Source organism: Hylobates moloch, unplaced genomic scaffold (genome assembly GCF_009828535.3).
Source record: "Hylobates moloch isolate HMO894 unplaced genomic scaffold, HMol_V3 SCAFFOLD_76, whole genome shotgun sequence".
Taxonomy (NCBI): Eukaryota; Metazoa; Chordata; class Mammalia; order Primates; family Hylobatidae; genus Hylobates; species Hylobates moloch.
Genome location: NW_026652351.1, coordinates 84,637 through 106,224, shown reverse-complemented (window position 1 = coordinate 106,224; position 21,588 = coordinate 84,637). Strand labels below are relative to the sequence as shown.

At 63.2% G+C, this 21,588-nt stretch overlaps 1 protein-coding gene across 1 annotated transcript in view; it reads left to right on the top strand.

Moving 5' to 3' along the window:
* The first annotated feature begins 53 nt into the window (after positions 1 to 53).
* Positions 54 to 21,588, top strand: part of LOC116463890 (mucin-6) — a 25,050-nt gene continuing 3,515 nt past the window's right edge. The window contains exons 1-32 of the mRNA XM_058434915.1: positions 54 to 927; positions 4,311 to 4,373; positions 5,339 to 5,579; positions 5,658 to 5,784; positions 6,124 to 6,214; positions 6,389 to 6,498; positions 6,665 to 6,872; positions 7,171 to 7,293; positions 7,810 to 7,930; positions 8,059 to 8,197; positions 8,275 to 8,379; positions 8,464 to 8,536; positions 8,642 to 8,779; positions 9,037 to 9,198; positions 9,366 to 9,460; positions 9,608 to 9,740; positions 9,908 to 10,157; positions 10,231 to 10,283; positions 10,374 to 10,483; positions 10,944 to 11,095; positions 11,282 to 11,423; positions 11,508 to 11,618; positions 12,055 to 12,240; positions 12,339 to 12,578; positions 13,319 to 13,475; positions 13,776 to 13,919; positions 15,877 to 15,939; positions 16,420 to 16,479; positions 16,884 to 17,051; positions 17,644 to 17,865; positions 18,370 to 18,597; positions 20,632 to 21,579. Of these exons, the coding sequence (XP_058290898.1) occupies positions 798 to 927; positions 4,311 to 4,373; positions 5,339 to 5,579; positions 5,658 to 5,784; positions 6,124 to 6,214; positions 6,389 to 6,498; positions 6,665 to 6,872; positions 7,171 to 7,293; positions 7,810 to 7,930; positions 8,059 to 8,197; positions 8,275 to 8,379; positions 8,464 to 8,536; positions 8,642 to 8,779; positions 9,037 to 9,198; positions 9,366 to 9,460; positions 9,608 to 9,740; positions 9,908 to 10,157; positions 10,231 to 10,283; positions 10,374 to 10,483; positions 10,944 to 11,095; positions 11,282 to 11,423; positions 11,508 to 11,618; positions 12,055 to 12,240; positions 12,339 to 12,578; positions 13,319 to 13,475; positions 13,776 to 13,919; positions 15,877 to 15,939; positions 16,420 to 16,479; positions 16,884 to 17,051; positions 17,644 to 17,865; positions 18,370 to 18,597; positions 20,632 to 21,579 (5,293 nt within the window). The 5' untranslated portion in view covers positions 54 to 797. The remainder of the gene's footprint in view (positions 928 to 4,310; positions 4,374 to 5,338; positions 5,580 to 5,657; positions 5,785 to 6,123; positions 6,215 to 6,388; positions 6,499 to 6,664; positions 6,873 to 7,170; positions 7,294 to 7,809; positions 7,931 to 8,058; positions 8,198 to 8,274; positions 8,380 to 8,463; positions 8,537 to 8,641; positions 8,780 to 9,036; positions 9,199 to 9,365; positions 9,461 to 9,607; positions 9,741 to 9,907; positions 10,158 to 10,230; positions 10,284 to 10,373; positions 10,484 to 10,943; positions 11,096 to 11,281; positions 11,424 to 11,507; positions 11,619 to 12,054; positions 12,241 to 12,338; positions 12,579 to 13,318; positions 13,476 to 13,775; positions 13,920 to 15,876; positions 15,940 to 16,419; positions 16,480 to 16,883; positions 17,052 to 17,643; positions 17,866 to 18,369; positions 18,598 to 20,631; positions 21,580 to 21,588) is intronic.

Below are 21,588 nucleotides of genomic sequence, written 5' to 3'. Positions count from 1 at the left end.
GGTCATCCCAGTCCCTGCCCCTCTGCCTGAAGGGGTCAGGAGCGTACCGGCGACCCCACAGCCCCGCAGAGATGCCCCAGCAGACGAGCGGCCCCCGAGTTCCTGTGCCCAAGACAGCTGCCGACAGCACTCGGAGGGGGAAGAAAACAGCTGTGGAGGGGTCTTCAGCAGCGAGCCTGGGACCCGGTGGGCTGCAAAGACACGGTAGCTCCTCAAGCCTCCAGGGCAGCCCGTCTGAGCCCCAAGGCTGCTGCCTGTCCCAGACGGCGGAGCCCCTGCTCCCCAACACCCCCGGCAAGGTCCCTCCCACTGGGTGATCTTTCCTGCTGGGCAGGGAACTCAGGGTGAGTGGTGGGCCCAGCGCCCTTCAGGGGGTCCTGGGATTCAGGTGCAGCAGGGTTCCCCCCAAGCTGGGTCAGCACTGGGATCCCCAGAAGGGGCAGAGAAGGTGCCCCAGGGCCCTCGACCTCCCCCAGCAGGCCCATCCTGGCCACCAGGCGTGTGGCTGACAGTGCCCACGTTGACCCAGCAGCGGGGAGGGCCTGGGCCGGGATGGCCCCATGCAGGGGGTGTTTGCAGGACCTTTGGGGGTGTGCATGCGTCAGCCCCCCACTGGGAGTGGGTGATAATGGGGCCGCTGCCTGCAGGATTTTCCAAAGAAAGCCGAGTCCTGATAAAGTAGGCCCAGATCCTGTTTGGCCACCGCTGCGCCCGCCGGCAGTGGTGATTAAGGGGCTGGACCGTGGGGCGCAGGCAGGTGTGGCAAGGGAGGGCCTGCCACCCTATATAAGGCACCCATGACTGGCTGTTGGAGCCGCACAGGTGGCAGCAGCAGGCCTGCCGGGCCCAGCGCGAGCTCCTCTCCCCTGTGCACCATGCTCCGGCCGTGGCTGCTGCTGTCCTGTTGCGGAGCCCTGCTCAGCGCTGGTGAGTGAGGTCGAGGGGCGCCGGACACCGCGGTGCCCTCAGAGGGGCCCTGTGTGCAGGAGTCTCTGGGCCTTCTCGCCTCGCCAACTCGGCCGGCCCACACGGATGCTGATGGATGGGAGGCCCCACCTCGGCTCCGTGACCAGCCCCCGCTGCCAGGCCCGGGTCCCCCCAGCAGCCACAGCGCTGGGCTCTGCCAGTTGGGGTCAGGGACTCCATGGGGCCTGGGCAGGGATGCCCTCCTGTGAGCTGGCACAGCGGCCAGCAGGGGAGGACGCTCAGCTGGAGTGGGGTCCGGAGGTCCCGCAGGAACAGCGGGCTGCTGTGCTGGTGCCCAGGCCTGGCGCTCTCCCTCCCCGAGTGGGGTCCTGAGTCCTGAGAGGTCTCTGGAGTGTGGGGGACAGAGGCACAGTCTCTGCTGCCCTGGGCCTCAGTTTCCTAGTCTACAGAAGTGGGGGACGCTGCCTCCCCTGGTGTGGCCGCCATCGGGGGAAGGGAGGGGAAGGTGTACGGCCATCCTGGGCTCAGAACCGCCGCAGGCAGCCTGCCCTCTCCCCCCGCTCTCCTACCCAGCTCAGGCAGGATCCAGGAGGGACTGACATCCTGGATCCTCTGCCAACCACCTGCCCTGCGGCTGCTGCAGGTGGCCACCAGTCCCACCCCAGGCCCCCAGAAGGAGCCAGCCCCAAGGGGTCCCTCTGTGGCCACAGCCTGAGGCCTGGGGAGACCCCTCTTGCCAACCAAGGCACCAGCCCGAGGGCCTCTGTGTTCCCTGCTCCTCCTTCCTCTCCAAGCTGGCCCCTGACCCTCCTCCACAGCCGGGAGCCCCCTGGGGTGGATGCTGGTGGGACAGAGCTCGCCCTTGGAGCTGCTGCCAACCTGGGCGCCTCGGGCTCAGAGCACAGTGGGACCCCCCCAGGGGTGCCCCACTGTAGGGCACCCCAAGCCCGCCCCACCCCTTCTCTCCCTTGAAGCCCCTTCCCCACCACACTGGGCACCACCCTTCAACCGTGGGAGATGTGGGGGTCTCTGAACCCTCCCAGTGGTGCCGTCTGCTTGGGACCCCGGCCCCCACCTGCACACCTGGCACAGCTTGGGGACAAGTGCCAGGAAGTGGGGCTGAACTTGCAGCAGAGCGCGACCCCTAGTCCCTCGGGCCACCACTCTGGAGCCAGGGAGGGAGGTGTGGTGAGGCCCAGGGAGGCAGGAGGTCTCGGCTGTGGGCAGTGCAGAGGGTGGAGGGCCAAGTGGGGGTGTCCACCCGTCACCCCAGCAAATAATCTCTAAGCGCTGTCTCTGCCAGGATGGGAGGGGCCTCAGCCGGCAGAGCGTGGGGTCGGACAGCCGGGCTGCAGGCCTGGGCCAAGGTGGGCCGGGAGGCAGGGGTGGGCGGCCGCCAAGCGTGCAGAAGGAACAGCGAGCACCTGCCGCCTCGTGCTCGTCCAGGGGCTGAGAGGCCGGGGGTGGCGGACCAATCCGCCCAGATACCCCTGGGCCTGGCCAAGGGATCAGCCGAGGGGAAGCACAGCCAGTCTGGGCAGGAACGCAGGAGCCTCCCGCTGGGCTTCAGACAGAGCTGGAGGCAGCCGACTTGGAGCCAGTGGACTCGGGGAGCCTCCTGCGGGTGGAGCAGGGCGAGGGCGGTTGGGGGCACGGGGATGCAGCAATGAGGCACCCATCCGGGGCAGTGGAGCCAGCCTGGCAGGGCCGAGGGCACCGAAGCACGGGTCCGAGGTGTCTGTGCTGCAGCGGGGACGGCTCCCAAGTGCCATTCCCCATCTGAAAGGTGGAGAGACTGAGTTGCAGGGGGCATTGCCCAGGGGAGACCGGTCACAGCTCTGCAGCCTCCAGAGGTGCTGGCCTAGCAGCGGGCAGCCGACTCCTCCTCCCGCTCAGAGCTCTCCCACCCCTCCCCGACCAGAGGCCAGCGAGGGCCCCGTCCCAGGAACCACTGAGTTCCACGGCTGAGGGTTCCGTGTGCTGCACGCTCCTACAGCAGGTGCTTCTGAGCCCTGTAGATCATTCCTGGAAGGAATGGTGGGGGTGCTGAGGACCACAACACCTACTGGGTGCCGTGCCCACCCTAGTCTGGAGTAAACTCAGCTTACACTGGGGATAAGCCAGGTGCAGCCCATCAGAAAACAATCTCAAGGCCAAAGGGGACCACAGCCAAATATGTGTCCCACATAGCCAAGGCTGGCATTCTCCTTAAATCCAGTCACTCAAATACCCGACCTCCTGCCTGTGCCAGAGAGGACCCACCCAGGCGGCCGGGGGACAGGCGGCCGGGGGACAGGCAGCCGGGGGACAGGCAGCCTGGCTCCTCCCTGGACCACAGGCAACACCATCCCCCAGCTGACAGGCCCCTGCCCCAGAGTCACAGGAGACACGGGTGTCCAGCAGTAATGGGACCAGCAACAAGTAAGTCCCAGGAAGTGGGCAGAGCCTGGGGTGGGAGCACAGGTGGGGAGTGGCAGGAACGGGATCTCTGAGCCACACTTGGAGGGAGATGCTGTGAGTGCCCTGCTAACCAATGGGCAGGGGCAAGGAGGGGCCCGGCCCCAAGAGGGGTCTGGAGAGGTCACAGGTCCTGCTCAGGTGCCCCACCAGCACTCAGACATTGGGGGCTCATGGGAGCCACAAGAAGGGCCATAGCCCCAGAGGCAGGGTCTGGGGAATGACCCAGAGGTGGGAGAAGTCTCCCTCTGGGTAAAGGGGGTGGGACCTGGGGGGTGTCAGCCCCACCCCAGCCTCTGGGAGTCAGGGTGGGACGTCCCCCGCTGCCCTGCCCTGGAGTCACCATGACTGGGCTATCTGGACGTTTCTCTGACAACAGTGGCCTCAGTGCCAGGCCTGACATCGAGGCTGTCTCAAGGCTGACGTGCAGGAAAGCGGCCATGTTTAGAGCCCCGGAGCCACTGAGAGCAGGGAGAACAGGCTGTGGGGCCTTGGCGCAGACCCCTCGGGGAAACCAGGCAGCCAAGCTGGGGAGGTGGGCACAGCCTGCTCTGTCGGCTCTGCTGTCAAGCCCCTGCCACCCACACCAGCCCCTCCTCACCCTGCCCAGAAGCCCCAGGGATGAGTACCCTGCACACAGGGTGCCCGTCATCTGCCGAACCCCGAGGGGCTGACGGCTGAACTGGGACTGAGTGGACGAACGAAGAAGTGAACGAGAGCAGGGAGGAAGCTGGGGCTTCTGAAGGACAGCACGGGAGGCCAAGCGCTTGGCTTGCTGTTGAGGCCTCGAGCCCCACGGGCCACGGACACTTCTTGCACGCAGAGTGTGTGCAGGGAAACGGGCGGAGCAGCCCTGAGCAGAGGTGAGCGGCGCCCTCAGGGACAACAGGGCAGCCCCACACTGACTGCGGGTCCCGTCCACACAGGTCTGGCCAACACCTCCTCCACCAGCCCAGGCCTCCAGAGGCTGAAGGACTCTCCACAGACAGGTAAGAACATGGCGGCCACTGATCCTGCCGCCCAGACCGCCCAGACCACCCAGGCCCAATGTGCAGGAGAGAGGGGCCCGGAGCCCAGGTCACCCCCAAGACACACACATCCAACATACATACACACACATACATGCACCAACATGAACACACATGCACATGCACCCAACACACGCACATGCACACAAACCGAATACACACATGCATACACACCTGATACATGCATACACATGTACATGACACAGATGCATGAGCACACATCACACACACACTCAACACACACTCTACACACAGACACACAACCCAACACACATGCACATGCACCCAACACACATAACCTACACACACACACCCGACACACATGTGCACACACACCCAACACCCATGCACACACATTCCAGACATGCAAACATGCACACATACAACACGCACATGACTTACATATGTGCATGCACCCAACACACACACCCTACACACACATGCACATGCACCCTATGTACACACTCTACACACCTGAGACATGCACCCAACACACATGCACACACCCAGCATGCACACACATGCACTCAACACACATGCCCAGCTCACACAAACACACACATGCACGCAACACAATCACACCCAACACACATGCAGGTATGTATCATACACACCTACACAGCCCTCCAACACACATGGACACACCTGATACACATGTATGCACACACCCCGAGACACGCACATACGTGCACACACACACCACACATACGTGTACCCCCACACACGTGTGTACATATGCCCACAGCAGTGCTGACTCCTGGCCAGGCATATACCATAGCACTCAGGTTCATTGGATGCCTGGGGTTTCCACAGCCTGGCCCCAACTCAAAAACCCTGGCCCAGGGAGACAAGCGACCTCCCTCCCTGCCCTAGCCCTGCCTGGCCAGGATGGTGGGGACACAGGGCTGTGTCTGCTCTCTCTGCAGCCCCGGACAAAGGCCAGTGCTCCACGTGGGGGGCCGGTCACTTCTCCACCTTCGACCACCATGTGTACTACTTCTCGGGGACGTGCAACTACATCTTCGCGGCCACCTGCAAGGACGCCTTCCCTACCTTCAGTGTCCAGCTGCGGCGAGGCCCAGACGGGAGCATCTCGCGGATCATCGTGGAGCTGGGGTCCTCTGTCGTCACCGTGAGCGAAGCCACCATCTCAGTCAAGGACATCGGGTAGGTCGGGGGGCTGGGGCCCGGGGGCTCGGGGGCCGGAGGACTGAGGGGCGACCACCGACTGCCCTCACCCCACAGGGTCGTCAGCCTGCCCTACACCAGCAATGGGCTCCAGATCACACCCTTCGGCCAGAGCGTGCGGCTGGTGGCCAAGCAGCTGGAGCTGGAGCTGGAAGTCGTGTGGGGTCCTGACAGCCACCTCATGGTGAGGAGAGAGGGGCCAGGGTGGGCCTGGAGACCCGCAGCACTGGGGGGCAGGTGGGACTCGGGAAGGGCTGCCCTCCTTGGGGGTCCCGGCCAGCCCTCAGGCTGCCATGCAGCCAGGCCCTTCGTGCCAAGCAGTGCTGACCCCTGGCCAGCAACATGAGCCAGGACTAGGTTTTGTGGGTGACTTGGCTTCTCCGCTGGAAAATTAGGCTCCCACAAGAAGAGGCAGACGGGCAAGTGGGTGGACGGTGCGGGCTCTGGGTCCAGGAGCAGGAACTGAGAGCCCTCCACAGCGGATGAGAGGCCCCCTGGCCCCCAGCAGAGCTGTCTCCCGCAGGTTCTGGTGGAGCAGAAGTACATGGGTCAGATGTGCGGGCTCTGCGGGAACTTTGATGGGAAGGTGACCAACGAGTTTGTCAGTGAGGAGGGTAGGTGGGGGGGCCTCTGGGGGGCCTCTAGGTGGGGCCAGGGCTGGGGGGGCCTCTGTTCTGAGCAAGGAGGGTAGGTGGGGGGCAGGGCTGGGGGCCTCCAGGTGGGGGGCAGGGCAGGGGGGCCTCTGAGGCCCAGCCCCCACGGTGCTGACCCCCGTTCTGCACCCCCAGGCAAGTTCCTGGAACCCCACAAGTTCGCTGCCCTCCAGAAGCTGGACGACCCCGGCGAGATCTGCACCTTGGAGGACGTCCCCAGCACCCACGTCCGGCAGGCCCAGCACGTAAGCAAGGGGGCTCCAGGTGGGGCTGAGCCCAGGTCTGACAGGGTCGCCGAGACCACCAAGGGCCCCCACAAGCAGCCCCATCACATACGCCCTACCCGACCTCCCCAGTCGTGGTGGCATGGGGTGTGGCCTTTGCCCCCATGACCCTGAGTGGCCCTCCCAGGCCCGGATCTGCACCCAGCTGCTGACCCTGGTGGCCCCTGAGTGCAGCGTGTCCAAGGAGCCCTTCGTGCTAAGCTGCCAGGTGGACGTGGCCGCAGCCACCCAGACAGGCCCTCAGAACAGCAGCTGCGCCACCCTGTCCGAGTACTCCCGCCAATGCAGCATGGTGGGCCAGCCTGTCCGCCGCTGGCGGGGCCCCGGCCTGTGCTGTGAGTCCAGGGAAGGGAGGGGGAGGGGTGGGGAGGCCGAGGGCTCCAGACCCAGCTCTCCCAGCCCCTGGACTGCCTGACGGGACGCCTGCATCCCTCCTGGTCTGAGGTCCTTGCTGCTGCTTCTAGATGGAGGAGGGGCTGGGCTAAGTCCTCCACCAAGCTGGGGTGGGGCAAGGAGGGGTGGGGGGGTGTGGCAAGGAGGGGTGGGGGGTGTGGGGCAAGGAGGGGTGGGGGGTGTGGGGCAGGGAGGGGTGGGGGGGTGGGACCCTCTCACCGGAGCCGCGTGTGCCCACAGCCGTGGGTCAGTGCCCAGCCAACCAGGTGTACCAGGAGTGCGGCTCGGCCTGCGTGAAGACCTGCTCCAACCCGCAGCACAGCTGCTCCAGCTCCTGCACCTTCGGATGCTTCTGCCCGGAAGGTGAGGGCAGTCGCAGGCACTCACTCTCCCTGGGACCCCTGGAGAGAGTACAGGGACAAGGGGATGTTAGACCCCACCCACCCCGACCCGGCTCACCCCAACATTCCTCCGTCTGAGTCCCAGCTCCGGCGCCTCTTGCCCTGGGACAGGCTTTTCCCGCCCGGACGCTTACAGCCTGCAGGTCCCCCGGCCATGGCCACCCCTGCAAACCCACAGGCGGTGAGGGCTGCTCACTGGGATCTAGGAGCTGCCAAGAGAAGGCAGAGTTTGAGCTGGGCCCAAGGGACAGTTACACGTCCCTGCCTGCTGGAGGCCACCACTCACCAAGAACCTGGCCTGGGCACATTGGCACAAGGGGCTGTGCATGCCCAGGGCCTGGCATAGAGTTGTGAATGCAAGTGCAGCTGGAGTGAGAAGTCACGGCCCAGGCTGGAGGGGGCGTCTCCCTGGAGCCAGGGAGGGGAGAGTGGGAGACGGTCAGTCCCACCCAAGCCCCAAGAAGACCCTCTCCTGCAGGTACGGTCCTCAATGACCTCTCCAATAACCACACCTGCGTGCCCGTCACCCAGTGCCCCTGTGTGCTCAACGGTGCCATGTATGCCCCCGGGGAGGTCACAGTAGCCGCCTGCCAAACCTGGTGAGTGAGGCGCTGGAGGGGGCTCTGGCCGGCCGGCAGGAGTTCCGCTGGCCTAGGGCGGGCAGGGCTGTGCTGTCCGGCTCCAGCGGCCGTGCCCACCATGCCACTGCCCCCACGCCCACCCACAGCCGGTGCACCCTGGGCCGCTGGGCGTGCACGGAGCGGCCATGTCCCGGCCACTGCTCCCTGGAAGGTGGCTCCTTTGTCACCACGTTCGACGCCAGGCCCTACCGCTTCCACGGCACCTGCACCTACATCCTCCTCCAGGTAGGACGAGCCCTGTGGCCCGTGGGGAGGGGCACTCCCGGCGACCCCACCCGTGTCTGAGCCCCACTCCCTCCCAGAGCCCCCAGCTTCCCGAGGACGGTGCCCTCATGGCTGTGTATGACAAGTCCGGCTTCTCACACTCCGAGACCTCCTTGGTGGCTGTGGTCTACCTCTCCAGGCAGGTAAGGCCTTTCCTGCGCCCGTCCCTGCCAGCAGGGCTCCGCTCCCTGGTGCCTGCGCCCTGACTCAGGCCACCCTCTCTCCAGGACAAAATTGTGATCTCTCAGGACGAGGTGGTCACCAACAACGGAGAAGCCAAGTGGCTGCCGTACAAGACTCGTACGTCCTGGCCCAGTCCGTGACCCCCCCGAGCTGTGCCTTCGGGGTGGGCTGCAGTGGGCGGGGAGGGGGCCCAGACGGCCCATTGAGCACTGCGTCCTGCAGGCAACATCACGGTCTTCAGGCAGACGTCCACTCACCTCCAGATGGCCACCAGCTTCGGGCTGGAGCTCGTGGTCCAGCTGCGCCCCGTCTTCCAGGCCTATGTCACTGTTGGGCCCCAGTTCAGAGGTCAGACCAGAGGTGAGTCCCTGCCCCTCCAGGTGGCCCTGTTGCCTCATCCCTACAGGATCTGGCCATGACCAGGGGAGGAGAAGGTCCAAGAGAGGTTCACACAACCCTCTGTGTCTGGGGAGCCCCTGGGGGTAACAGGCACGTGTGGCCCCCGCAGCCTCTCACCCAGGGCACTGTTAGAGGAAGGACAGGAGCTCCAGGGCGTGTGGGCAGGAATGGGTGCGGGAGGGATGGGCTCAAGTCGAGCTGACGCCCCGCCGGCTCAGGACTCTGTGGCAACTTCAACGGGGACACGACGGATGACTTCACCACCAGCGTGGGTATCGCCGAGGGCACCGCCACGCTGTTTGTGGACTCCTGGCGGGCGGGGAACTGTCCGGCCGCTCTGGAGCGTGAGACTGACCCCTGCTCCATGAGCCAGCTCAACAGTGAGTGTCCGGCCCCCCACTCCCCCGGCGGCTCCCGCAGCACACACAGTTCTGACAGACCCCTGGACTCGACCACAGGCCCAGCTGCCAGGGTGGAGGGTCCCTGGGAGGAGCCGTGGCTGGAATGGGGAGGGGCCGGGACTCACGCCCGGGCCTGTCGTCCCCAGAGGTGTGTGCGGAGACCCACTGCTCTGTGCTGCTGAGGACAGGCACGGTGTTCGAGAGGTGCCACGCCACGGTGAACCCTGCGCCCTTCTACAAGGTGAGGGCCCGAGGGCGTCTTGGGAGGGCTGCAGGGGAGGCCGTAGTGGCTGACAAGGTCTCAGGCACCCAAGGGCATAGGTTTGGGACCCCCACGTCCCCAGGGCAGGATGCCTGCCACCAGCGCATGCTGGCTCTCTGCCCGCAGAGGTGCGTGTACCAGGCCTGCAACTACGAGGAGACCTTTCCCCACATCTGCGCCGCCCTGGGAGACTACGTACACGCCTGCTCCTCTCGGGGCGTCCTGCTCTGGGGCTGGAGAAGCAGTGTGGACAACTGCAGTGAGTGCCCGATGGGGCTTAAGCAGGGTCACGGCAGGCTGGGCTTACGAGGGGGTGTCCTGGGGCCCCAAGCTCTGAGGCTCTGCAGTGCCCTGCAGGCAGCGGAACCCAAGCTCGCCCTCCCGGCCGCCCCCTCCCAGGGGGGCTGATGCCTGTGTCCCCCACAGCCGTCCCCTGCACGGGCAACACCACCTTCAGCTACAACAGCCAAGCCTGTGAGCGCACCTGCCTGTCGCTGTCGGACCGTGCCGCCGAGTGCCACCCCAGCGCCGTGCCCGTGGACGGTTGCAACTGCCCCAATGGCACCTACCTGAACCACAAGGGCGAGTGTGTGCGCAAGGCCCAGTGCCCGTGCACACTGGAGGGTTACAAGTTCATCCTGGCCGAGCAGTCCACCGTCATCAACGGCGTCACCTGGTGAGGGACCAGGCAGGGGCCAGGCGGGGGTCCCTGCCAGGCCCCGGGGGCTCACGCAGGCGCTCTCTTGCAGCCACTGCATGAACGGGCGGCTGAGTTGCCCGCAGCGGCCACAGATGTTCCTGGGTACGTACAGCAGCGCCGGCCGCAGGCTGGGACTGTGAGGGGCCCCAGCTTCCTCTGAGTGTCCTGACTGCACACCCCTCTTTCCTGCAGCCTCCTGCCAGGCCCCTAAGACCTTCGAGTCCTGCAGCCAGTCCTCCGAGAACAAGTTTGGGGCGGCCTGTGCCCCCACATGCCAGATGCTGGCCACCGGTGTTGCCTGCGTAAGGGGGCGCGCGAGGAGCGGGGATAACGCCCAGGCCCCAGCTGAGCCGTGAGGGGGTTTCCACAGAACTCCAGGAGACCCGGCCACATTCTGCCCTGCGGCGGGTGCCTGGGGCTGGCCACGAGGTGGGAGCGGCCCTGTGGCTGGGCAGCTGGAGGCCCCGGGGGCTCGTCTGCAGGGCTCCCTGAGGACAGTGGGCACCAGCTTGGGGAGGGTGGGCTGCCCACGTGTGGGGGTGAGTATAGCAGCCCAGCCGTGTGCACTGGGTCCCAGGACCTTCCACGAGGTGGGGGAAACTGCTAAGGCAGTAAGCCCAGCTGCCCACAAAGGCCACAGAGCAGGGCTGTATTCAGGGGGAGGGCCTGGGAGACACGCCGGCAGGTCTCAGAGGGGCCCACGGCTGGGCAGCGGCTGGCTGAGGCCACCCTCCCAGGAGCCACTGACCTGCCTCCCTCCAGGTGCCCACCAAGTGTGAGTCTGGCTGTGTCTGCGCCGAGGGCCTCTACGAGAATGCCGACGGGCAGTGTGTGCCCCCCGAGGAGTGCCCGTGTGAGTTCTCGGGGGTCTCCTACCCTGGAGGAGCTGAGCTCCACACTGACTGCAGGACCTGGTGAGACAAAGCCTCGCTTCAGACGCCCTGGGCTCCTGGGGCCTTCTGGGGCAGGCGGGGGCTGCCCAGGGTGGGGCTGTCCCGGAGGCGGGGGCGTCCAGAGGTGTAGCCTGGCCTCTCCAGGGACCACACCCAGTATGGCAAGAGGGCCTCAGGCCCGCCATCCACACCCTGCTGTCTCCACAGCACCTGCTCGAGGGGGAGGTGGGCCTGCCAGCAGGGCACCCACTGCCCATCCACCTGCACCCTCTACGGGGAGGGCCACGTCATCACCTTCGATGGCCAGCGCTTTGTATTCGACGGCAACTGCGAGTACATCCTGGCCACGGTAACCACCCGGCGCAGGGCCGCAGGGGCCAGGGACCCAGAGGCACGGCCCCCAGGGCTCCTCCTCAGTGCCCTCTCCCTGCAGGACGGCTGTAGTGTCAACGATTCACAGCCCACCTTCAAGATCCTGACAGAGAATGTCATCTGTGGGAACTCCGGGGTCACATGCTCACGGGCCATCAAGATCTTCCTAGGGGTGAGCAACCAGGCAGACTCTGGCAGGGCAGGATGGGCGGTAGGGCCCCTGCCACACATCTGGATCCTGCCCACTGGAGCCTCCAGGTCCTGCCCCGAGGTGCAGCCCTCCCCGCCTGCCTCTCCTTGAGGGGTGCCTGCTGCCCCTCCCGGGCCAGACGCTCAGGACCAGGGGTGCTTGTCCCCCACAAGGTTTCAGGGGCTGCGGAATGTCTCCCAGGCAGAGGGGAGGGACTCTCCAGGAAGCCCGAGCTTCAGCCCTCAGCCCTGTGCCAGGCATGCCAGGCCCTTCTGCCCCAAGCTGGCTCTCAGCAGGCACTCCTGTGCATGGCCTTAACAGACCTGGGCAGCTCTGCCTCCGAGAGCTCGGTCCAGCACGGCCGTGCCAGGGGCCAGGGGAGACAGACAGGCAGTCCTATGCCAACCCCACCCCACAGGGCCTGTCCGTGGTGCTGGCAGACAGAAACTACACGGTCACCGGGGAGGAGCCCCACGTGCAGCTCGGGGTGACGCCAGGTGCGCTGAGCCTTGTCGTGGACATCAGTGTCCCCGGGAGGTACAACCTGACGCTCATCTGGAACAGGCACATGACCGTCCTCATCAGGATCGCCCGTGCCTCCCAGGTACCGCACGCTCTCTGCGTCCTCCCAGGCCCTCCCTGACACAGGGGTGGAGACAGATGGCATGGCCCCTGGGTCCGGCCTGATGCCGCTGCCTGCAGGATCCCCTCTGCGGCTTGTGTGGCAACTTCAATGGGAACATGAAGGATGACTTCGAGACGCGCAGCAAGTATGTGGCGTCCAGCGAGCTGGAGTTTGTGAACTCGTGGAAGGAGAGCCCGCTGTGCGGGGACGTGAGCTTCGTGGCGGACCCCTGCAGTCTCAACGCCTTCCGGCGCTCCTGGGCCGAGCGCAAGTGCGCCATCATCAACAGCCAGACCTTTGCCACCTGCCACAGCAAGGTGGGCACCGGGCACGAGGGCTGTGCGCCTGTCCCTCCACAAATGTCCGGTGGGGGCGGGGGAGGGGGTGGGGAAGCCAGGCACGGTTCTCCCTCCATGGGATCCCAGACCAGCCAGGTCAGGGTGCAGAGAGGTTCAGACCCTCTGCCTGAGTGCAGGGCCCTGATGTGGGGCCGACTCGTGCACTGTGGCTGTTTAGCAGCCCCCTGGCCTCCGCCCACCAGATGCCAATAGCACCCCCAGACAGTGCCGTGAGTCCCCTGGGGCAGCATCACCTGGTGGGCCCCCTGCTCAGGAGCCGGTGGTCAGGGAGACCGCCAGGATGCAGGGTGTGCACTTCCCAGCCCAGGGTGTGATCCGGACATCATGGCGCAGTAAGAACTGAGAGGACGGGGGCACCCCGTGGTGGAACGGCATGGCACTGGCCCGCTGAATGTGAGCGTGACGTGGGGGGAGCGGAGACCCTGGGCGGGACTGCAGTGGCCATGGTTAGCAGCAGTGGCACCTTGATCCCGATGGCGGTTCTCAAGGCGCGAGCTCGGGTCAGGCCTCCGTGGCAGCATCGGCTCCGGGAGTGTGGCTGGCGGTCAGGGCTGAGGTCCACGTGGTGCCGCTCACCGAGTCCCAGCGCCCTTACCGCCACACTCTGGCCTGACCACCCTGAGGGCCCTGCAGGTGGCAAAGCCTGGTGCGCCGCCATCCCTCGGAGGCCAGGCACTGACTGGCACATGCCCCTGCAGGTATACCACCTGCCCTACTACGAGGCCTGCGTGCGCGACGCATGTGGGTGTGACAGTGGCGGGGACTGTGAGTGTCTGTGCGATGCCGTGGCTGCCTACGCCCAAGCCTGTCTGGACAAGGGTGTGTGCGTGGACTGGAGGACCCCGGACTTCTGCCGTGAGTGACCACCCCACCCACAGGTTGCTCCAGCCCCTGCCACCCAGCACCACTAAGGGCCGGCGCAGAGCTGCCCTTGCCCACAGGCCCCTCTCCCTGGACAGGCGCCGGGCCGTGCCCTGCAGGGCCACCCTGGCCCTCCCGCAGCCCCCAGCTGCCCAGGGGAGGCTTCACCAAGAGGGCCCAGACCCTCCCTGCCCACGCTCAGGTTCCACGCATGCCCAGGGGAACCACCGGGTCAGGGCCAGGGCCAGGGCCAGGGCCAGGAACCCCACCAGCTGACGGCTCTCTTCCTCCCAGCCATCTACTGCGGCTTCTACAACACGCACACGCAGGACAGCAATGGCGAGTACCAGTACACACAGGAGGCCAACTGCACGTGGCACTACCAGCCCTGCCTCTGCCCCAGCCAGCCACAGAGCGTCCCAGGCAGCAACATCGAAGGTGCCAGGTGGCGGGGAGGCAATGCAGATACACAGGGGGACCCATTCACTCATTCATGCACATTCATTCATTCACACACATTCATTCATTCATACATTCATTCATTCATGCTCATTAATTCACACATTCATTAATTTGCGCACATTCATTCACACACATTCATTCAGTCACGCACATTCACATTCATTCATGCAGATTCATGCATTCATTCACCCATATTCATTCACGCACATTTGTTCACTCACACACACTCATGCACATTCACGCACATTCATTCACACACATTCACTCCACACACATTCATCCATTCACACTCATTCACTCACGCACACTCATTCAACATATTCACGCTCATTCATTCACATTCATTCACGCATTCACTCAACACATTCACACACATTCATTCATGCTCATTCACACATTCACTCACGCACATTCATGCACATTCATGCAGATTCATGCATTTACGCACATTTGTTCATTCACTCACGCACATTCACTCATGCACATTCACGCACATTCAACATTCATTCATGCACACTCATTCACACATATTCATTCATGCTTGCTTATTCACGCACACTCGCTCGTACACACACGCACATTCATGCATTCATTTGCACATTCCTTCTTTCACACACACAGTCACTCAGCAGATGCATCCTGAGCACCTCTGTCCTCCAGGCCGGTTCCAGGTCAGGGGACCTGGCCTTACACAAAACAAACAGTCCTGCACCGTGGAGTTTCCCTCCCAGCCAGGGAGAGGTGCTTAAGGAGGCAGACCCAGTGTCGGCCGAGGCACCCACCACGGAGGGGAGAAAGGCAGGCTGGGGTGGGAGAGCCACAGGCTTCTGTGCCACACAGAGTGGTTGGGGCCCTTGGTGGGAGGCAGATGTGAGGGCGAGGATGGGAAAAGTGAGGAGGGGAGCCAGGAAAGTGTCCAGAGGAGCAGCCAGGAGCAGCCTCATGCCCAGAACCCTTGAGAAAGCCAGGGCAGTGGGCAGAGCGAGCGGGTGAGGGGTGCAGGGCTGCAGAGGGCAGAGCGAGCGAGTGATGGGTGCAGGGCTGCAGAGGGCAGAGCGAGCGAGTGATGGGTGCGGGGCTGCAGAGGGCAGAGGGAGCGAGTGAGGGGCGCGGGGCTGCGAGTGAGGGGCGCGGGGCTGCAGAGGGCAGAGGGAGCGAGTGAGGGGTGCGGGGCTGCAGAGGGGTGTGGGGTACATAGACGTGTGGGGTGGGGTGTGGCTGGGAGGCAGGGGTCTTTGTGAGGCCTGTGGCTGCCCCAAGGCAGAGGTCTGAATGCAGAGGGTCCTGGGATTAAAAGGTCCTGGCCCAAGCGGTAGAGAAGGGTGGTGTCTGGAGCCATCCAGACACACAGGGGACAGATGTGTTGGGGCTCAGGAGGGCAATGCAGGGCACCTGCATCAGAGAGCACAGAAGAGGAGCCGGTGTCTGAGGTCCAGGGGAGGTGAGGACTGGAAGATGGCATTGAAGCCCCAGCCCCGGGTGATAAGCAAGGGATGAGAGACCAAGGCCTGAGGAAGGCATGGCAGGAAAGGAGGGGCTTAGAGCAAGGTCCGCGGGTGAAACTGTAATCCCAGCACTCTGGGAGGCCGAGGCAGGAAGATCACCTGAGGTCAAGAGTTTGAGACCAGCCTGGCCAACATAGCAAAGCCCTGTCACTACTAAAAATACAAAAATTAGCCGGGCGTCATGGCATGCGCCTGTAATTGCAGCTACTTGGGAGGCTGAGGCAGGAGAATCACTTGAATCCAGGAGGCAGAGGTTGCAGTGAGCTAAGATTGCGCCGCTGCACTCCAGCCTGGGCGACAGAGCAAGACTCTGTCTCAAAAAAAAAAAAAAAAAAAGGCAGAGAGGAAGGAGGCCGCCAGGGCAGGAAACACACAGGTGGGCCTGGTTGGTCACCGGTCAGACAGAGGCTGGCTGTTCTCCACCCTAGGCTGCTACAACTGCTCCCAGGATGAGTACTTCGACCACGAGGAGGGGGTGTGCGTGCCCTGCAGTAAGTCCAGTCGGCTGTCCTGAGAACCCTGCCCCTGCCTGCATGCAGGCAGAAAGCACATCCTCATCCCACAAACAAGGGAGAGAGCCCTCGGGGGCTGTGAGCCCTTACGTGAGCTCTGGGACTCCACTCTCCGGGACCCTGGCCCCTTGGGTCTCCAGAGACTCAGGCAGCCTCCAGCCCATGGCAGCCGAGAGAAAAACACATAGCACTGAACCCCGCTGGGCCTTCCCGTCCCCTCTGCCACCAGCCCCCAGCTCCCCCTACCCTCACCAGGCCTGCCGGGGTGCCTGGGGTAGAGAGTGGGAATCATCCTGGGAAGGAGAAAGGGAGAGAGGGGAGGGTGGGCTCCCAGCCCCTCCAGTCCCCTCCACCCCAGCCTTGGTGAGCGTCTCTGACTCAGGCCCTCGGAGCTCCCGGAGGCCCCACGGGGTGGGGAGGCTTCGAGAACCACAGGGAGCTGACCCCGTCTTCTTGCAGTGCCGCCCACCACGCCGCAGCCGCCCACCACAGGTGAGTGCACACACACTAGGTGCCGAGGTGACGCAGGCCCTTCCTGGGCTCCCCTTGGTTCCCTGGACAGATCTGTCGGGTGGGAAGCAGGGAGGGGGCAGACAGTACCTGTGCCCTTCCCAGGTCTAACCTGGCAATCAGAGTCGGGGAGGAGCTCAGCCCACAGCCAGGAAGCAGCCTGGTCCCCGTGGCCCTGGCTGGACCCACAGATGAGCACAGAGTGGGGCCTCAACAGGTGACCCCCGCCATGCAGAAGGCCCAGCCAGGAGCCAGGCTGCACTCAGAGGGCCATGGGCCAGCCCTCAACTGTGTGAGCAGCATATTGGCCCATGCAGGGCTGCCCAGCTTCAGGGTCAAGCAGGCAGAGGGAAGGGTGCTCCCCAAGGATGTGCCGGTGCCCTGCAGCCCTGATGGCATGTCCGCCCACCCAGGCTCACGGCCCACACAAGTCTGGCCCATGACGGGAACCTCCACCACCATCGGGCCTCTCAGCTCCACCGGACCCACACCCAGCTCTAATCGCACCCCTGCCAGCCCCACCCAGACACCCCTCCTTCCAGCCACGCTCACATCCATCAAGCCCACGGCCTCCTCGGGAGGTAAGGAGCCTCCAGCTGAGCCCATGGAGAGGGCAGCTGCAGGGGGTCCTAGGTACACCTCTGGGGTGGGCTCAGGGATGGCCCTGCTTCCTGGCTCAGATCTGCCACTAAGCAGATTCTCAGCATAGAATTTCCTATGCTTGGGAGCCAAACTGGGGATTTTTCGGAAAAACTTTTAAAGACAAGCTGGTCACGGCATGGGGCATTCCTTGCTGCTGGCTGCTGTCACTAGAAACCGTGTGGGACCTGCAGGGCCTCTGCCAGGCAGCCTGCCCCCACCCCACACCGGGCAGGGCCCTATCTGCGCCCAGGGACCCTGGAGGGGACAGGATGACAGTCCGCTCAGCTAAGCAAGGGTGGGCGCAGGAGCAGCCGCAGCCCCATGAGCATGTGGTCACTGCCCCAGCTCTGGCCACCACAGCCAGGAGTACGGCGGGAGGACCTAACAAAGGCAAGAGGAAGAGCCCCTCCAAGGAGGCTGAGTCCCGGACAGCAGGCCAGGGATCCCAGGAGCAGGGCAGGGGGCTGGGACACAAGCCTTCGAGACGCAGGCCCACAGCAAGGGGATGTTCCGGGCGGCTGTCCTCCGCAGAACCACCTAGACCAACCACGGCCGTCACCCCACAAGCCACATCACGGCTGCCTCCCACAGCCACACTGAGATCGACAGCCACAAAACCCACAGCGACCCAGGCCACAACCAGGGCCACGGCATCGACCGCCAGCCCAGCCACGACGTCCACAGCTCAGTCCACAACACGGACCACGGTGACACTACCAACCCCAGCCACATCAGGGACAAGCCCCACGCTGCGTAAGTCACGGCGCTATAGGATGCCAGCAATCGCGAAGGCACCCGGTCCCACCTCCAGCTCACATTCAGTGATTCAGCCACAAAGGTGACCCCGTATTTCCCAGAGGGCAAGCGGGAAGGCAGCCCAACAGTGCAGGCTGGAGCTGGAGGCGAGGAGGGCCTCCAGGCACCCACAGAGGCAGGCCGGGGGAGCAGAGGTGCAGGAGGACGGGGGCCACCACCAGGGCCACAGGGAACCAGAAGGGGATAAAGTAGGGCCTGGTTTCCAGTCACAGAGCGGCAGCTGCACTGAAGGAGTCAGCACTCAGCTCAGGGCAGGATGCGGAGCAGGTCCAGGTGAGATGGAGACACTGGGGCAGGCTGGAGTGCCCAGCAGGGGCCATGTCACAGGACCAGAGACAGAGACAGGCAAGAAAAAGGTCACGTAGGCAAAAGAAGAGGCCAGCGGAGGTCAGGGTAGAGAAACAAAAACAATAACGATGACAACTTCACCAATTCCCACAGCAAAATCCACCAATCAGGAACTGCCAGGAACAACGGCCACCCAGACGACAGGAGCACGTCCAACCCCAGCAAGCACCACAGGCCCAACCACCCCACAGCCAGGACAACCCACGAGGCCCACAGCCACAGAGACCACTCAAACAAGAACGACTACTGTATACACAACGCCCCAAACCCCACACACCACACACTCCCCACCTACGGCGGGGAGTCCCATCGCTTCCACAGGTCCTATGACTGCAACATCCTTCCAGACCACCCCTACCTATCCAACCCCATCACACCCTCAGACCACACTTCCCACTCACGTTCCACCTTTCTCCACCTCCTCGGTGACTCCAAGTACTCACACAGTCATCACCCCTACCCACCCACAGATGTCCACTTCCGCCTCCATCCAGTCAAAAGCAACAGGCATCATTCCCTCATCAACAACGCTCACGACCACAGGGTCCACACACACAGCTCCAGCGATGACGGGGACCACCAGTGGGACCAGCCAAGTCCACAGCTCCTTCAGCACAGCCAAAACCTCTACATCCCTCCTCTCACATGCTTCCTCCACACATTATCCAGAAACCACCACAACTTCTACTACCACCATTACTCCCAACCCCACTAGTACAGGCACCGGAACCCCTGTAGCCCACACCACCTCGGCCACCAGCAGCAGGCCACCACCACCCTTCACCACACACTCCCCATCTACAGGGAGTAGTACCCTCTCTTCCACAGGTCCTATGACTCCAGCATCCTTCAAGACCACCACTACCTATCCAACCCCATCACATCCTCAGACCACACTTCCCACTCACGTTCCACCTTTCTCCAGCTCGTCAGTGACTCCAAGTACTCACACAGTCATCACTCCTACCCACGCACAGATGTCCACTTCTGCCTCGATCCACTCAATGCCAACAGGTACCAATCCTCCACTAACACTCACGGACACAGGGTCCACACACACAGCCTCACCAATGACGGGGACCACCATTCAGACCACCCAAGCCCACGGCTCATTCAGCACGGCCAAAACCTCTACATCCGTCCTCTCACATGCTTCCTCCACAAACCATCCTGAAACCGCACCAACTTCTATCACCAACATTACTCCCAAGTTCACTAGTGCAGGAACCAGCACCCCTGTGGCCCACACCACCTCAGCCACCATCAGTGAGCCACTCACATCCTTCACCACACATTCACCTTTGGGGAGCAGACCCAGCTCTTCCACAGGTCCTATGACTACAACATCCTTCAAGAGTACCACTACCTATCCAACCCCATCACAACCTCACACCACACTTCCCACTCAGGTTCCACCTTTCTCCACCTCCTCGGTGATCTCAAGTACTCACACAGTCATCACCCCTACCCACCCACAGATGTCCACTTCCACCTCCATCCACTCAACACCAACAGGCATCATTCCTTCATCAACAACGGTCAAGGCAACACACACAGGGTCCACACACACAGCCCCAGCAATGACGGGGACCACCAGAGGGACCAGCCAAGCCCACAGCTCATTCAACACAGCCAAAACCTCTACATCCCTACATTCACATACTTCTTCCACACACCCTCCAGAAATCACCCCAACTTCTACCACCACGACTACTCCCAACACTACCAGTACAGGCACCGGAACCACTGTGGCCCACACCAACTCAGCCACGAGCAGCAAGCTACCCACACACTTCACCACACACTCCCCAACTACGGAAACCGGTCCCGTCTCTTCCACAGGTCCTATGACTGCAACATCCTTCCAGACCACCACTACATATCCAACACCATCACACCCTCAGACCACACTTCCCACTCACGTTCCACCTTTCTCCACCTCCTTGGTGACTCCAAGTACTCACGCAGTCATCACCCCTACCCACGCACAACTCTCCACTTCTGCCTCCATCCACTCAACAAAAACAGGCACCATTCCTCCACCAACAACGGTCAAGGCCACAGGCACAGGGTCCACGCACACAACACCAAAAATGACAGCGACAACCAGCAGGACCAGCCAAGCACACAGCTCTTTCAGCACAGTCAAAACCTCTACATCCCTACACTCACATACTTCTCCAACACTCCATACTGAAGTCACCCCAACTTCTACCAACACCATCACCCCCAATCCCACCAGTACAGGAATCAGAACCCCTGTGGCCCACAGTACGTCAGCCACCAGCAACAGCCTACCCACACCCTTCACCACACACTCCCCACCTACAGGGAGCAGTCCCATCTCTTCCACAGGTCCTGTGACTGCAACATCCTTCCATGCCACGACTACCTATCCAACACCATCACACCCTCACACTACACCTCCCACTCACTTTCCACCTTTCTCCACCTCCTTGGTGACTCCAAGTACTCACACAGTCATCACACCTACCCACGCACAGATGTCCTCCTCTGCCTCCATCTACTCAATGCCAACAGGCACCATTCCTCCACCGACAACGCTGAAAGCCACAGGGTCCACCCACACAGCCCCACCAACGACGCCGACGACCAGTGGGAACAGCCAAGCCCCGAGCTCATTCAGCACAGCCAAAACCTCTACATCCTTACATTCACACACTTCCTCCACACACCATCCTGAAGTCACCCCAACTTCTACCACCAACATCACCCCCAACCCCACCAGTACAGGCACCAGAACCCCTGTAGCCCACACCACCTCGGCCACCAGCAGCAGGCTACCCACACCCTTCACCACACACTACCCACCTACAGGGAGCAGTCCCTTCTCTTCCACAGGTCCTGTGACTGCAACATCCTTCCAGACCACCACTACCTATCCAACACCATCACACCCTCAGACCACTCTTCCCACTCACATTCCACCTTTCTCCACCTCCTTGGTGACTCCAAGTACTCACACAGTCATCACCCCTACACACGCACAGATGGCCACTTCTGCCTCCATCCACTCAACGCCAACAGGCACCATTCCTCCACCGACAACGCTAAAGGCCACAGGGTCCACCCACACAGCCCCACCAACGACGCTGACCACCAGGGGGACCAGCCAAGCCCCAAGCTCATTCAGCACGGCCAAAACCTCTACATCCTTACATTCACACACTTCCTCCACACACCATCCTGAAGTCACCCCAACTTCTACCACCAACATCACCCCCAACCCCACCAGTACAGGAACCGGCACACCCGTGGCGCACACCACCTCGGCCACCAGCAGCAGGCCAC